This window comes from Martes martes, assembly GCF_963455335.1.
Source record: "Martes martes genome assembly, chromosome: 2".
Classification (NCBI taxonomy): Eukaryota; Metazoa; Chordata; class Mammalia; order Carnivora; family Mustelidae; genus Martes; species Martes martes.
Genome location: NC_137889.1, coordinates 2,954,600 through 2,971,305, shown reverse-complemented (window position 1 = coordinate 2,971,305; position 16,706 = coordinate 2,954,600). Strand labels below are relative to the sequence as shown.

Below are 16,706 nucleotides of genomic sequence, written 5' to 3'. Positions count from 1 at the left end.
GGGCCATGGCAGGGAGGGTAAAACCTTCTCTGAGCACAGACCGCTCAGGGGAAGTGAAGGAAACTTCCCCTCATGTTTCTTAGGATCCTCTTTTCTCCTCTCCAGAGTCCACAGCAGCGTTTGCCTCCAGGAATGTTACGTGCATTCATGGAACGTTATTAGCTCACGTGACAAGTAGGGCTTGTTCTTTCCCTCATCGGACTTGCACAAGTAGACTTTTGTACTCAGCATTTGCTCGATAGCTTCTCCATCACTTCCTTCTCCTCTCTGTCCCCCGCTCTAACCCCACACGTCCTGGTCCGTGATACACTCTCAGCAAATACTCCTCGAATACGTGAATGGTGGACTTGTTATTTGACTACCGCACAAAAATCATGGCAAGGATATCTTTGTTCAACGTCCTACAGCTATTAAGTGACATAAAGAACACCAGAAGCCAGAAATGTGTCCTCCCAAGGGAATCACCGTATTGTTTCTTTTGCCCTTCGAAAGGTTTTATCCTTTACGTTTGTTTTGTCGTGTGTTTTTTCACCATTGGGAAGGGTGCGCCTATGTTGAATGCGGTTATACGAGTATAAGATTCACCCTGAAAGGTCAAAATGCACTTGGGAAGCCTTGGAGATTACAGATTGTCAGTCAGGAGCAGGTGCAGACCCTCACGTCCACAGGAGGCATGCCGGCCCCGCCCGTCAGTGCACTCGGTACTGAAATCCTCTCTGGGGACTGTCTCACCCCGTGTCAGCCTATCCGCTCTTTACTGTCTCTTATTTATTGTGATATGAGCTCGGCCCTGGGGAGTCCTGGGAGTGGACTGTGGGTAAGGGTGAAAAGGACCACCGTCCCTGACTTCTAGCCGCTGACCCGCGGGTGGTGAGAGCAGATAGCCCCATGACAGCGGAACAAACGTGGCCGGCCAGAGCCAAGCTGCCTTCAAGGAGGAAGGACATTGGAGTCGAGCTTAGAAGAAGTGGACCGGCTCAGCCGGGAAGCAGAGTAGGAGGAAAGCCTTTGAACGTTTCATACAGAGTGAACACTTGCATGAAGTTTGGAGGTGAGACACAGTATGACATCTTCTGGGGACACTGACTAGCTCCTGATGACCCCAGACTAGATCACGGCCCCATTTCACAAATTATAGCTGTCCCTGTGCTTCGCTTTGCTAGTTTACAAAGCAAGGTTTGGGGCCTGCCTCCAAACCCACTTATCAATATTCATGCCGTAACAATTCTAAAATGTTCTCCACGGCGCCTTCTCCTGATGACTCTGTCTAAAATCTGGGGCAGATTCAATGTATTTTCCACTGGAACATTCCCCAACCCCTTAGACATACCTATGCCTCTGTGTGATGAACACAGCAGCGTACCATGTACCGCCTCGTGCCATGTCATCGCTCACTGTTTTCTACTGAAGGTTCGTTTCTCTCGTTTTACTATGTACTTTGGCCAGTTTTGCCACCTAAATTCGGCACCTTTCATAACAAGTCTTCGAAAGCCCCTGAAGATTCGTGCTGGTGGCAGGCACCCCGACCCCCTCTAGCAGAGTTTGGTTGATTAAAAAGTCTACTTCGTTTGTGACTTTGATGCATCATCCCGCTCTCCGAGTGTTGTAATGTGTCTCAGATTATGCTGCTAATATGTAGTCACTTCATTTTCCCCTAGATAAGACAAAATAATTGCCATGGCAACAGAAAATACCAATTCATTAAGTAAAATAAAATAGGCTGATTAGGGATTGTGAGTCTTGGCAGAGAGGAAAGCTGGTGAGAGGAGGAAACGCTTCAAGAAAACACCACGTATATCATTTTCTCTCGTTTCTTCAGGGATAGATCTGCCAAGAATTGATAATTTTTTTATTTAGGCAGATAGACTTGGATACCACCCTTTTAGGCAGTTAAATATGTTTTAGAAATCTCACTTAAAACAACAACACAATTTCCATGATTTATTTACACATCATTTCCATGTAATTCCTCATATCACATAGCACAATGGATCATTAGCTTGGTCACAGAAGATAACTGAGTGACCGAGTAAGGGCTTTTTTTTTTTTTTTTTTTTTTTTAATTACATGGGAATGACTTTATCTTGAAAGGATTTTGAGTGTTTGGAGAATATATTAAATGGAACTTAGATAACTTAGTTTAGAAGTATAATTCTTCTAAGGTTTTAAGACTTTAGGGGAATTACTTTGCCAAAGTAGCTACTGAGAAATATTTCACCATTATTTCTCATAAGGAAAATTTTGGCAAAGGGACTTTAGAGACTTAGAAATGTTTAAGTGTGTCCTTTCTAAAGTTGACTGTATTGGGGCTTAATTTTCTTTGCTTCCTTTTCAGCTCCTTGTGGATATAATGTAACATCTCAGAATGGTACCATTTATTCCCCTGGATTTCCAGACGAGTACCCAATCCTGAAGGACTGCATTTGGCTGATCACCGTCCCTCCCGGCCACGGGGTCTACATCAACTTCACGTTGCTACAGACGGAAGCCGTGAATGATTACATTGCTGTCTGGTAGGGGAGCCTTTCCGTGTGAACTCATCTGTGATTGTGTCAAACCGTTCTTGCAACCACGGACATGGGGCTTTGATGTCAGATTACACATTAAGAAGTGAAGTTTTTAGGTAGATATTGGAAAGGATATTTACCAAGGAAATCAAGTGATATAGAGAATAAATGTCACGTGACATGTTTGCATTTTGTTAATTCAGGATTCCTCTGAATACAGATTACCCCAACGTAATTGGATTATACATTTTTTTTTTAAGTGCGATTTTTCTTTTTTTATAAAAGAAAAGTTGGTTAGGAATCTTTGCCATGATAAGAATTCGGTGCTCCTGGAAATATTGAAGAGATAATTACACACAGCCCTCCCGCCATCCTCTGTACACACGGCAGGACTGCCCGTCCATATGATGTGCGGGAAGTGACACTGAGCCAGCTCAGGCCTGGGGCTTTGGGTTCTGGTTCTCTTTCCAAGGAGTCATGTGGTCTTGGTTAAGTTACTTACCTGAACCTTGGCTACATTTTCACATCCTTGGGAATGACTACCCTACCTTTGCTTTTGGAAGTGAGAGGTTATAGGGGACACAGAGATTGACAAGTCCTCTGTGATACTACAATGGGAGAAGGAGGGAGGACCAGTGGGGTGTGAGGAGGTGAGCTTGACCCAGGCTTGAAAAGCAGGATGTGCTGCCAGAAAATATTTCCATGAAAACTACGGATTTATGGGAGGTAACAATGTGGTATGCATGTGTGTGTGCCTCGGAGGCTGGTGTAGAAAGTTGGTGTAAATGGTAAGGGTTATCGTGGATATTGGAAAACCTGTACAGCGAGGGGACAGGTGACTTCTGGGTACTGGAAGGTGTCAGGAATGGGTTTTATGGGGTCCAAGTGAGCAGGACAGAGAGTACAGGAACTTATAAATCACATGGAAGATCCCAGGCTTAGTTCTAAGAAAGATGAGGATTTGCTAGGGTTTTAGGAAGGGGAGTCACTGGCTGCAGAATTCCCAGTCTTGTTTTGTGGGAAATGTATCAAGTGAGGGCAAGAAGGGAGGCCGGCTTCAGAGGCTCTAGAAGTAACTCTTGCAGGGAGGAGAGATTGGCAGAACCAGCGGCCAAGGGATGAGGAGGAGTGGGGAACCTGAAATATTAAATTGGTTTTGTGGAGCTGCTCTTCCGAGAGCAAGGCAGACCAAGAACCACAACGTCATACCACCAGCCCTTTCACCTGGATGAACCGATAGAGTCAGCAGGTAGAAGCAAGAGCTCCTCATAATCAACCAAGTGAAGTGTCCATTGTCAGAGCCCTAATGAGAAAGAGGCCAAGGAGGCTGGTGAACTTTGTGACATTAAACACTCGCTGTTTCTAAACACAGTGTCCACACGACGGTAGTATTTTATTCAGTTTGTTAAAAACACAAAAGTTCAACTGAGTAAATTTGAAGATCTAATTGGCTTTATTTATCGATTCCTGAATCAGGTTAGCCCTCCACCGGGCAGGAGAGAGGCGCTCAGAGGAGTTAGGTGTACACAATGGAAGATTCTTATAGGAAGAAGGTGGGGCAAGACGTTATTAGCAGGAGAAAGGATTGTTTCAGGCAAGGTCACCTTCCCTGAGGGGGAGGGGCTGGCGGTCTCATCATGCAGATTACGTCATCTTGGTGGGGGGTGGGGGGGGCTGGGCACTGATGGAGACCTTCCGTGGGACCTTATTGATGCTGAATATTTCTGAATGATTGGCTTAAACATTGACTCCAAGAGTAGCGGAAAGTGCAATTAAGTGTTGCTTTGCTATCCTGGGGCAAGTAACTGGACCTTCACACTGTCATTTCCTTTTTAACAAAGTCTTAAAAACTTTGTACTTCAGTAGAAAGATCTCCATAAATTTCACCCATCGTTAAAGAGACACCACGGAATTGAGACTTTCAAACATGGATGTTTGAAAGGCAGCTGATACATGGTATTACAGTCACTAGAGGCAGTAACGTGTCTCTGTTAGGGCTCTGAAAAGGTCTGCAGTGGGGTGAGCAAAGTCAGCCCCAGGATCTCCAGGTGTGAGCACCAGCTCCGTCCCCTGGAGCCCAGGCTCAGACCAAGCTGCTTGGGCCAGGATGGAAGCCACGTGTTGAAAGAAAATGGTTGTTGGTTTCAGCTGTGATTAGGAACTTTCTCCTCGAACTTCTCTCTTTCCTAGGGATGGGCCCGACCAGAACTCACCTCAGCTGGGAGTTTTCAGTGGCAACACAGCCCTGGAAACGGCATACAGCTCCACCAACCAGGTCCTGCTCAAGTTCCACAGCGACTTTTCCAACGGAGGCTTCTTTGTTCTCAATTTTCACGGTCAGTGCATTCTCACCTTGTCGATTAAGGCGAAGAATTCCATTTGGTTCTCCTGGTAGTGTTGACATATGGCTCCTTACCAGCTAGAGTTCTTTGATCTTGCCAAGCGAGAGCCTTCTGGGACTTTCTTGCTTTCGGTGCCAGAGGTCCCTGTGACCCTCTTTTGCTTCATGCTGTTTGTAGATGGCACATCGGGTGTGTGGTAAGCTTGGACTCATTCCAAGAGAAGCGTATTGCTGGTGAGACTCAGATATGGAGACCCTTGAAATCAATTTAGTACCTTTCCTAGATTTCCTGTGTCTGCCTGCAGAGGAGTCAAGGTAGCAAATGCCACGGAGTTATGGATGAGGCAACAGGGAATTAAATGATTTTGAAAACCAATAATTTGGAGAAAAGCGTTATCAATCCCTTATATCTCCTGAGGACTGCACCCATGGACGTCGTCAGCGTGGGGTTCCAAGAGGGACCTTAGCAAATGTAAATGTGGAGCTGGCACCAGGCCATGGGCGAACCATTTCCTTCCAGAATCCCCAAAATTATGTAAAGTGGCTTATTTAAATGCCCGAATTTTTAAAACTGTACCCTTTTCCCCTTTGACTTTACATATCCATGGGCATGAAATAATCCTGTAAGCTTGAGAATGTTCTAAAACAATGATTTACAAACATAGACCTTGCAGTGTACTTGGGCATTAAAACAATGGAAGCAGAATGCTTTTTGTAATAATTTTGTTTATTCAGCAAATGTAATTGCAGTTTTTTTTCTTTTTTTTTTCTATAAACCCTTTAGCATTTCAGCTCAAGAAATGCCAACCTCCCCCCTCGGTTCCACAGGCAGAAATGCTTACGGAGGATGAGGATTTTGAAATAGGTAATGTGTTCTTTGCTACAGCACCATTAGCTCAGCCCAGCTTTTTTAACACTCACCCCTCAATGCGATAATTACTCACGTGAGTAAGTGAGTATTTGTCAGAATGTCCTAAAGCATTGCTAGGGAGTTCGTACATCGAAGAAACATGCTTTTCTTCCTCCCCTGCCGCTGTGTGTGTTTTTAGCTATTTGAACTTTGCTTCTGTCATCTGAGCATGGCCTCACCTCACCAGGCCCACCAGCATTTGCTAGCGTGTATTTTTCTTTTAAATAAAGTTTTCGGAGACAGACTTAAACAGATATTTGCGTTTAGTTAGGAAAGGATGTTCACGCACAAGAAGGACTTAATCATTTGTAGCTAAAATACTGATGACTATGACTTTGACCTTTCATTGAAACTGGAATGTAATTGGTGAGTATATTTAATGATAATATTTAGAAATTCTGCTTTATCGTTCTGTATTAATGGCGAGTTTCATTAAATAACCATCAGGTCACATTAGGTGACCAGCTGCGGCACGCGTCTGTGGTGTAATTACTGTGACCCAGGATTTCTCTGTCTCGACTACAAACACAACACCGTGTTCTCCCCCCGAGGTTCAGACCACTGATCAAACCACGTGACCCAGTTCCCGCTCTCCTCCTAATGGCTCCGTTAATGGGAACATTGTGCTAATTAGGCCAAGGTCGCAGGTTAGCCCTCTCTGGATGCATCGAAGCCGTTCTGTGCTACATCCGTGAATCCCAAGCAATCCCAATTGGCCTTCTTTTTTTGAATAGTAATGGGGGGAAGGGGCAGGACCGCAGACACATCAGTCTGTGACAAAACCTGCCCCGTGCGCTGTCTGGTATCTGGGAAGACAGCGTTTTTATAAGTCAAGAAGTGACAACAGTCCCCTTTGATTACACAAACTAGAAATGAATACCGATGTGGGTCCAGAAGTGGATTGCTCACTGACATCACTCAGTAGGTGGCCATCTCGACCCCTCCTGCCCTCACTCACGGGTGTGTCATGGAAACGCAGTCCCAGGTGTGCTCTGCTGGCTCTTGCAGGGGACTTCGTGAAGTACCAGTGCCATCCTGGGTACACGCTGTCCGGGACGGACACCCTGACCTGTAAGCTCAGTGCCCAGCTGCAGTTTGAAGGTGCTCTCCCAACGTGTGAAGGTATGCACAGCTCGCGGTGGCCTGCGCGTTTCCCGTAGAGTTCTGAACTGGATCTCTGTGGCACGATCTCCTTGCAAATCAGGTTCCCTGCCAACAGATACCTAATTACCTTTCTCCTTCGGCTACGCGTAAAGTACAAATCAAAAGCATATCAAATAAGAGGTCTTTTCTTCCCCAGTAGCTTACCAGAAATTTTTCAAATACATGGCTAAGTTAAAATAATTTAGAAATAGGGGCGCCTGGGTGGCTCAGTGGGTTAAGCCTCTGCCTTCAGCTCAGGTCATGATCTCGGGGTCCTGGGATCGAGCCCCGCGTCGGGCTCTCTGCTCAGCGGGGAGCCTGCTTCCTCCTCTCTCTCTGCCTGCCTCTCTGCCTACTTCTGATCTCTGTCAAATAAATAAATAAAATCTTTAAAAAAATAATTTAGAAATAACGGTCTGAATACCTACCACCGAGGCTGCACCTTCACTGTGCTCTATATATCCTTAGTCGTGTGTCTCTTATCTTTCTATCCATCCATTATTGTTACTTTTGATGCATTTCAAGGCAAATTACAGGCATCACGACACTTCCCTCCAAATACATTAGTATCCGCAAAATTATCTAGTGCTTACTATTTTTCCTGTAAAATTTATAAGCATTGAAATGCACATAGGTTGCATACAATAAAATGCACATATTTCATACATTCACACGTCTTTAAAACACATAGAGCATATGCAATAACAGAAAATACACAATAGTACAAGATTTGAGGCTGAATCTATTGATTTAACTGGTTGAAGCATTTAAGTAGATCACTTTAAATCTACTTGAAAGTTTCTACTCTCAAGTAGTATTGGGACAATAAACAGTTGAAAAAATATAAGTACGCTAAAATATCTCAATATGAGTTAGAAGTGTCATGGTTTGGCCAATCGGAAAGCTTTCCAAATTAGAATAGTTTTGATTTTGTGACTTCAAAATCACAATAAACATTCAGTTCATTTAAAGAATGGAACCACCCCCGTTTCAAGGAATTTGAACATTATCATATAAGCACCTAAAAGGCCCCAAAATTTAGGAAAAGAAGACCCAGTGACTCAGTGTAGACCCCCAACAAGTGACCACAGGTGAATCATTAATCCCTTGGGCATCGAGTGTAAGGAGGATGGTCGATTGGCCTCATTTGTGAGATTTTTGTGAAGATGCAGAGAACATTAAGTGGATCATTACAGGTGTTATAATGTGAATTATCAGCCCCACTAAGAATTAACTTCCTTTGCACTGTGCTAGTATTGGTTTTGCATGTGCCCCCATGCTTGAATGGAGTCTCTTAGAATGTGGGCTCACTTCCTGCGTCCTCCTCATGAATGAGGCGGAATCCTAGCGACCTGGGGGGAGGGAGGCAATTTTCAGCATCTGAAGAAAATCTGGAAGAAAGAAAATTAAGTGGTCTTAAATAACCATGACAGCTCAGACTAATTCTAAGAAACATTGCTTTCAGATTGTACCTCGGGGAGCACAGGTGGGTGTGGGCAAAGACCATTCCCTCAGAAGTACACACTCTTCGGTCCACGGGATGCTTTAACCACTCGGAGGACCCACACAGTTCTAGAAGTCACTGGCACTTTGCCCACACCTGCCTCATTTAAAATTGGGGCACCGCTCGGGGTGATAAGTCAGGAGACTGAATCATTACTTTTTAGGAACAAATCGGTGTGTCCGTACCATATTACATCAGCAACAACCATCTACAGTGGTTTCTTTTTTTCCCTCAAGGTGCAAGGGGATATAAAATATTCATCTTTTTCCATTTTACATAGAAATCACCTGAGGTAAAACTTCACATTTTTAGGGCACATCTTAATTCCAACAAACAGCCTAAAATTGCTCAGCATAGATGATTTCAAGCAAGTGTAGTCTTAGTTGATGAGTGAAGAAAGGCATACATATTTATTTAATATGCTACTTCAAGAAGAGCAAAAATTACTTTATTATGTTGGCTATCCCCAAGATTAACCTTATTTTTATTTAAATGAAATTAATTCATGACAGTCCAGGAACTGAGTAAATCAGCACAACATGAGCATCATTCTCTAAATTACTTGGCTCTCACACAGTTGCAGGGAGGATTCTGCTAACAAGACACATTCTCTCTGCTCAGACCGAGTTCCCATGTCCTACTGAACACCCAGCAGTTACTACAGAGGACAACGTAGTTCTCTACTGTTTCCATTCAGGAGTAAATATCTTTAAAACAAACCAAGAGTTATCTAAATACATTCTTTAAGAAAATACATTCCCTAAATGCATTCTTTAAGAAAAATGACTAGGGGCTCAGATGTCTTTAATCAAATAATCATTTAATGATAATCATTCTTCCAATACTTTCTAAAATTATTTGGTTGGTCTCAAGGGGAGGGAGTAGGCAATCTCCTGATAAATTATTCGTGGAAAATTGTGTGAGTTATGAGTCCTACTAAGTTCTGCTTTGAAAATTGTCTCCAGAGGTGCCTGGGTAGCTCAGTGGGTTAAGCCTCTGCCTTCGGCTCAGGTTGTGATCTCAGGGTTCTGGGATCGAGCCCCGCATCAGGCTCTCTGCTCAGTGGGAAGCCTGCTTCTTCCTCTCCCTCTGCAGCGCTCCCTGCTTGTGGTTGTTTTCTCTCTGTCTCTATCAAATAAATAAATAAAATCTTTAAAAGAAATCTAAAAAAATGAAAATTATCACCACTTTTAGGGTGATTGATTGTTCCTTGGGAACAGTGGGAACAGATCGTTCCTTGAAAATTAGCATCCCATGCAGGTACACCTCGTCGGATGCTCATCTTAATTTAGGAAACATTGAATGAGGGTCTGGACTGTTTTCCAGAACCGCCAAGCAATTCTCCCAGTCTCTCCAAACATGAGCTGAGTGCCCTACAGTTGAAATCAATTCTGACACTTTCTGCCTGGAGACAGTGTCTGACCCCACAGGTCAAGGGCTCAGTCCCAAAAGACTGCTCCCAGTTCGGAGGCCCGTCCCAAAGCCAACTTGTCATCTGTGTTTCTGACGGACCTGCTATAGATCAGAAGCACTCATGATCCTCTCTTTGGCTTTTATCGTATGCTAGAAGAGCTTATATAACCCAGGGAAACATTTACTTAGATTTAGCATTGCAAATATAGTATTGTGAAGAATTCCAATCTGTATCCTTTAGTATAGAAAGAGGACAGGTGAAGAGTCAAGGGAAGAGGTACTCGGTGCAGAGTCTGGAGGGGTCTCAGCACAGGAGCTTCTGTACCCGGGAACTGGGGTCTAAGAATTTTTATAGAGCTAATCATCACTTTTTACTTTTTTTTAATAAGGAACATGTATTTTCAGTGAACACTAAAGACAACCAGTGCCCTTCGAATAATGAGCACTTCTTGGAGAGCTCAAGGATGATCGTTAGACACAGATCAACGGCTCCCGGAGACACCTTTCCCACCGGTCTGTAGGGTTCTCTTTTCACAATTCTCTGGGACCTACAGGTGCTTTTAAGAATTAGTTTTCATTGTTTATAAATCCTAACATTTGATTGCATTACTTTTGCTGAAGCCCTGAAAGATGCTTCAAATAATATGCTTTGGTTTTAAGCCTCACATTTGTTTTTTCTTCAAAAACAAGCTGAAGGAATAACTTCTTGTGGAGGTGTGGTGACTCAGAATTCAGGTGCCTGTCTCAGAGAGGCACGTGCCTTCAGAGCTGCCTTTGATGGGAACCTCCAACAGATGCTTCCCCCAGCGGGAGGTAGTCAGGGTCCCCTGCAGAGACAGGGCTGTGTTTTAAGTGTGAGTGTTGGTAGAGAATGAACAGCCTGGCTCGGGGAGAGCCTGTGGTCTCTGAAACTTCCCACCGTGGCTGGGCGCTGCTTCTAGCAACACTTTATAGCAAGGCCCAGGAAGGTCTAGGCACGTATGAAGGAGCAAGAGACACAAATGAATCAAAACCACGTTCGCTCCCAGGGAGATATACTCAAGTGCATTTTAAACCAATACGTGTGTCTGGAAAAAATAATAAGTGTTGTAAGAAAAAGGAAGCACATCGTTTCAGTTATATTTTCATTCCTTCTTCTCCCAGCAATAGAAGCAGCATTTTGGGGAGAACGGAGGGAGTGAGACTAGGCATGCTTGAGATTCCGCTTCTGACTCATCACCACTCACTCCTTTCCCGGCCTGGCACGGACTCCGGCTCTGCAGGTGGATTTCGGCAATGTGGCGGTCAGTTTCCAGTTCTAGATGACCGGAACTTCCAGTGTTGCCTAATAACGATAGTGGTGGTGATGAAATCAGAAGTCAGCGATTTGGGCTAAATGTTTTCGGGTGTAATAGCACAGAATGAACTGTGCTGGAGCTGCAGCGGCTTTAGTCAGGAGGAGGCAGGAGGTGGTCCGTGCATCGTGGGTGTGGAAACGCCTTCTGCCTGTGTAGTGCTTCAGACCGAAGGAAAGGGTTTGCGTGTCTCTCTGATTACGACCCTGACAAGTAGCTTTGCTGCTGTCTGGTTACATCACGGCCGAGGAACACTCATAGTCTCACTGTGAAGTCAAGCAGGTCAGTGGACATTCTAAAGCTCCAGGCCCTACACATATGCACGCGGATGCAAGGCTAGTTGTCTTCTACTGTGTTCTCTTAAAAAATGCCAAAGTGTTCATTTTTGAAAGGGCGTAATATATTTCACTGAGTGACTTCACCACCCTACTGTATATAGAAATTAAAACAAAATTGTTTTACTCTGAGTGTTTTGGCTTTATTTGACAGACAGAGATCAGAAGTAGGCAACCACAAGGGCTACCCAGTTTAACATTGTAAATATTCTTTTTTTTAAGATTTTATTTATTTATGTGACAGAAAGAGATCACAAGTAGGCAGAGAGGCAGGCAGAGAGAGGGGGAAGCAGGAGCCCGATGCGGGGCTCAATCCCAGGACCCTGAGATCATGACCTGAGCCAAAGGCAGAGGCTTAACCCACTGAGCCATGCAGGTGCCCCAACATTATAAATATTCTTAAAAATCTACCTAAAATACTTCTTTGTCAAAAAGGTTCTAGGAAATATTTCATTATTAGTGATCTTATGCCTAAACATTTTGTAAATTTAAGGTACATCTGAATAAGAACACTAAGGTAAATTTTTTAAAAAAGGAAAAATTTCCTTTTAATAGTTACTTGAATCAAAACATATTACATCAACTTCACTCATCTTTTTGGGAAATCATTTCAAAATTTATGTATTACTAATATAAATTTAATTAATTAAAATAAGATGAAATTAATTAATTAAATTTAATAATATAATTTTAGTTAATTAAAAGGAGATAATTCAACAAATAAGACACATTTCCTGTAATGAAAGTCCTTTCTCATGAACGAAAAGCTGATCATTTAACTTTAAAATTTACAAATTGTTTTGCTATATCTCTGTTAAATTTGAATCATTATTAATAAATGATATAATTTTTTCTTAATGGTTGTATAAATAAATTATTTCTGAAAGATAATTAAATTATCAATTAAATAAATTACTAATTAGGAGTCTGGTGATTTTCTTTTGCGTGTTCATACCTAAGCAGATCAGTTTTATTTTGATTACCTTAAAAGTAGTTGAATAAAGAAAAAAAGGAAAGCAGGAGGGAAAAAAGTATGTCAGTGTGTTCGCACTATCTTAATGATTCATTCATAATGATAAACTCATTAGTGATTCGTTTTGATAAATTCATCCTTTAGAAATCACATTGTTACAACCCAGATATCCGATATGGCTTTCAGCCCGGGACTTTCTGACTCATCTCATATCATAGTGTCAAGTAATCAAGTCAAATTTTTAAAATTTACTGTCATAAATATAATTACAAGTATAATTAAAGGCATAAATAAATGCATTTTTCTACTATTGTATATAATTGCACAACGTTTTTGTAATATTGCATTGAAAAGGTGAGATCTTGCTTTTTAGTTGAGTTGAGAAAACATGGGACCCTAAGATCAAATCTGCAATGCACCCGCCCCAAAATAAGGTGTGTGAGCAATTCCGTCCTAGAAGGTTACTACGGACGGAAGGTACGGGATGGTTTTAAGCATTCCTGTACCCGTACTTCCCACTTCACTCACAATGGGCAGATCAGCATTGCTTCATGACCTTTTCCAGATAAACAAAGCTTTCAGGTTCCAGTCTTCTTTTCAGCTTTGTCAGATTGGGCTACCCTAGAGTTGTGTCCGTGACATAATGTCTTTGACCCTACATTTCCTTAACAGTAAATGAAATCAATCAATCAATCAATCTATCTATCTGTCTAGTCACCTTATATCCCAACAACATTTCTATATGTATGTAATTCTCATTTAAATTACAGAGTGCTAGTAAAGTGTGACTCGTTATCATTTAGTGCTGTTCTGCTCTGTTTCTACCCTGTATTACATTTGGTCATAGTTCAGTAGGGTCGTTCCCCCTCCACCGCCACTGGCTTATAAATACAGGGATAGAGACTCTCCCACTGACGTTGGGTTCACTTTGTTAAGGAAGACTTTTACCGGCATGTTTCTCGTTAGCACAATGCCCTGCGAATGAAGTCCGGACGGAGTCCTCTGGAGTCATCCTCAGTCCCGGTTACCCGGGCAACTACTTTAACTCCCAGACATGCTCGTGGAGTATTAAAGTGGAACCGCACTACAACATCACCATCTTCGTGGACACATTTCAAAGTGAAAAGCAATTTGATGCCCTGGAAATATTTGATGGTAAGTTTCTTTGCCTTTTTTTTTTTTTTTTTTTTTTTTTTACCAACCAGTGATGTCTACGGAGTGTAATAAAAACACCAGCATGACGCTTTTGCTACACGAGGGCTTTCATATATTCTTGAGTTGAACTGTATCTCCCCCGAACAGAAAATAAATTATTCCACCCTGGTATAGTCTTAAGAGTCTGGAACATGAACATACTTTTGTTACTGTTTCAACTTTTAAGCAATTGATATGCTAACAACGCACTGTGATAATGTCCTGAATTTACGTGAACTATTATTTAATTTTTTTCTGTGGAGATTTAGAGTAGATGACCCCATACGGCTCTTTCTTTCTCTCTTTCTAGTATTCTATTGATGCAGAAAATATTTTAGGAAATTTAACAGAGGTAAAGATACTTTAATCAATTGAGACAATTATTTTACTAGAACTACGTAAAATAATGGGTCACAGAGATTTCTAGATGATAAATGCTACAGAAGCCTTTAATGCGCAATCTTTTAAAAAATCATACAACGTGCTTACCAGATGTTAATACTGTTTTCAACTGTAGTCTTGTATGTTTTTATACATTTCTAACAAACTTATTAACAGAACAATGCCATGCTTACAAGTCGTATGTGGTTGAATTGTCAATTTGTAATGGAGATGATGTTAATATTTTTCTTTGTATAGAAGCATTATCATAGCCCAGAAAATTAGACCAAGATACAATTATGGCTGTACATAATAATAAGGCTTTTGCGTGTTTTGAGGAACTTGTCATTGAGTTGAGTAAAATAACAACTCAGTAAAATAAAAATGGCTGTAGTTGATTCTGTGAGTGTCCACATGCCTTCTGCTTCCTCGATGAATTGTCATAGTCGAGTTGATCACATGGATAGGTGATGCATGAATCAATTTATGTATTTCCTAAGATGATGAGCCACTAAACTGGAAATTAAACTCACGCTTACATCCATGGAAACAGAGGGCTGAGGAACAGTATTTCCATTTTCGGAGTGTTTTGTCTAAGTGTATGTTGAAGCAGGTGTGGACTGCTGAGGAATTTCCTGTAGTGTTTATGATAGAGAGGAGTCATATAGTAGCCGAGTGCAGACATGGGATTCTTATGTCAGTGAGGAAGCAGGTGGACTCGGTTCTGAGGTCGATGACGTGACATGCACACCAAGGCAGGTGAGCAGCCCATTTCCGGGGGTGTTTGTGTGTGTGTATTCTTATACACATTGTCTGCAATTAAATGTGTTTACGTAATTACTGTAAATGTGTTCGTGGCCCCTCGGTTGACCTCGGTTGGATGGGGGTTCAGCTGACAGTGCTTCTCCTGCTTCCAGTTACAGGAGCACAGTCACAGCAGTGTTTATTCTTATGGGCTTACAACTGGATCTCCCCAAAATAGGGGTGGATCATACCCATGACAAAGTAGATGATAGAGGTAATATCAAAGCACTTGCTGTTAAAATTACCAGAGATCCATGGTTAGCTTTGTTCTAGCCTCAAAGATGTGTCTATAAAATGAAAGGGGAACATTTTATAGGAATATTTTTAAGTGTTAGCATTTCTGTTGCTTGAAGGGTCACGTCTACCGCACCTCTCTCTCTGTCTTCTGTAAGACACTGGTTCCTTTATGGCTCTTGAGTTGCCAAAAAACGTGGAAAATATTGATTTTAAACTTTATTATCCCAGGAGTGTATTCTTGTCTGCAGTTCTAGTAGTGGCTAATCCTCGATTAAAAAAATAAATGAACAAAGAGCTTGAATCATTATACAACTCAACTGAGAAAGGTGTCAACACAAAGACTGTGGTGTCCACTTGTAAAACACTTCATGGTTTCCATGTTGGTGGTAGGAACAGCTACCCTCCATTATGGCTCGTGGTCTTTGATGCGTGCTGACTGGATGTGTACTTTTAAAGGCGAGTCCTTGAGGAAGCTCGTTACGCGTCAGGTGGAAAGAACAGATGGAAAGTGATGAAGAATTAGTTGCTGAATTAAAAATACCTGAAGCTTTACTCTTGGGTTCTGTCATGAAAAGTGACATTTTAAAACTTTACAAGCACAAGTTAATTTCCCAGGGATATTTTATTTTAGAATATATATCATGTCTTTAGACAACAACAAGAAAACCAGTCCCCAAAGCACATAGTCTTCTTTAAGTATCAAGTATGGTCATCCTTTTATGGGACGCCTTCCAGGAAACTGAGAGGTAGCATTTCATCTGTCCCGACTTTGCTCCAGGGAAACCGGACACTGCCTGAATCATCTCGAATTACCAGTTTTTGTACTTGGTGACTAGGGCTGCCATCCCAAAGTACCGGTGTGGGGGGCTTCGACAACAAGAATGTATTTCCTCCCAGGACTGGGATGCAGGTGTGGGCAGGGCTGGTTTCTCCAAGGTCTTGTCTCTCCTCATGTCCTCACATGGCCACCCCCGCAGTGTGCCTCCCTGTCCTGATCTCTTGCTTGTGCAGGGACTCCAGTCCTGCCGGATTAGGGCTCATTCCAGGGTTCTCCCTTAACTTGAATTATCTGTTTAAAGATCTTATCTCCAAATACAGTCATGCTCCGAGGTCCTGACAGGTATGACCTCACTGTGTATATATTTGCAGGAACACACTTCTGTGATGTTGTGTTTGCTTTTGGAAAAAATAATTTTAACTGCCCCCTAAGAGAGGTTGTGGGTTCTCGGTCACTTTGCTTGAAAGCAAATACTACGTACAACTCTCAGAGCGAGTCCCATATGCTGATGAGACGGGCACTGCCTCTCGCAGGGATAACCACGTTCTCCCACCCATAATGTGCTTCCCGGGAGGGAGCTGCGGGATGCCGAAAAACCATAGAGCCATCAGACTAGGAGGTGGCGCTGAGTTCACCAGCAGAGTAGCTGGTGTACAGGACAGTACTGTACAGGACACCCAGGACATGAGAATGCAGCTTCTGTCTCGAGAAAGCAGTTCCTGTCGGTCCAGGCCATCACGTTACAGCCGCTGGGGCCATTCTACTTCATCACACGCTGCACCTGCTGCTTCTGACTACCTACTAGATACTGACTTTGTGTCTTGAGTTTTTTAAAAATTTCAAATGTACCAA

At 42.5% G+C, this 16,706-nt stretch overlaps 1 protein-coding gene across 1 annotated transcript in view; it reads left to right on the top strand.

Moving 5' to 3' along the window:
• Positions 1-16,706, top strand: part of CSMD1 (CUB and Sushi multiple domains 1) — a gene marked incomplete at both ends in the record, with an annotated part of 1,981,616 nt that overhangs the window by 1,835,532 nt on the left and 129,378 nt on the right. Inside the window, 5 exons of the mRNA XM_080796866.1 lie at positions 2,336-2,513; positions 4,698-4,843; positions 5,633-5,713; positions 6,767-6,880; positions 13,427-13,615. Coding sequence (XP_080652992.1) covers positions 2,336-2,513; positions 4,698-4,843; positions 5,633-5,713; positions 6,767-6,880; positions 13,427-13,615 — 708 coding nt within the window. The remainder of the gene's footprint in view (positions 1-2,335; positions 2,514-4,697; positions 4,844-5,632; positions 5,714-6,766; positions 6,881-13,426; positions 13,616-16,706) is intronic.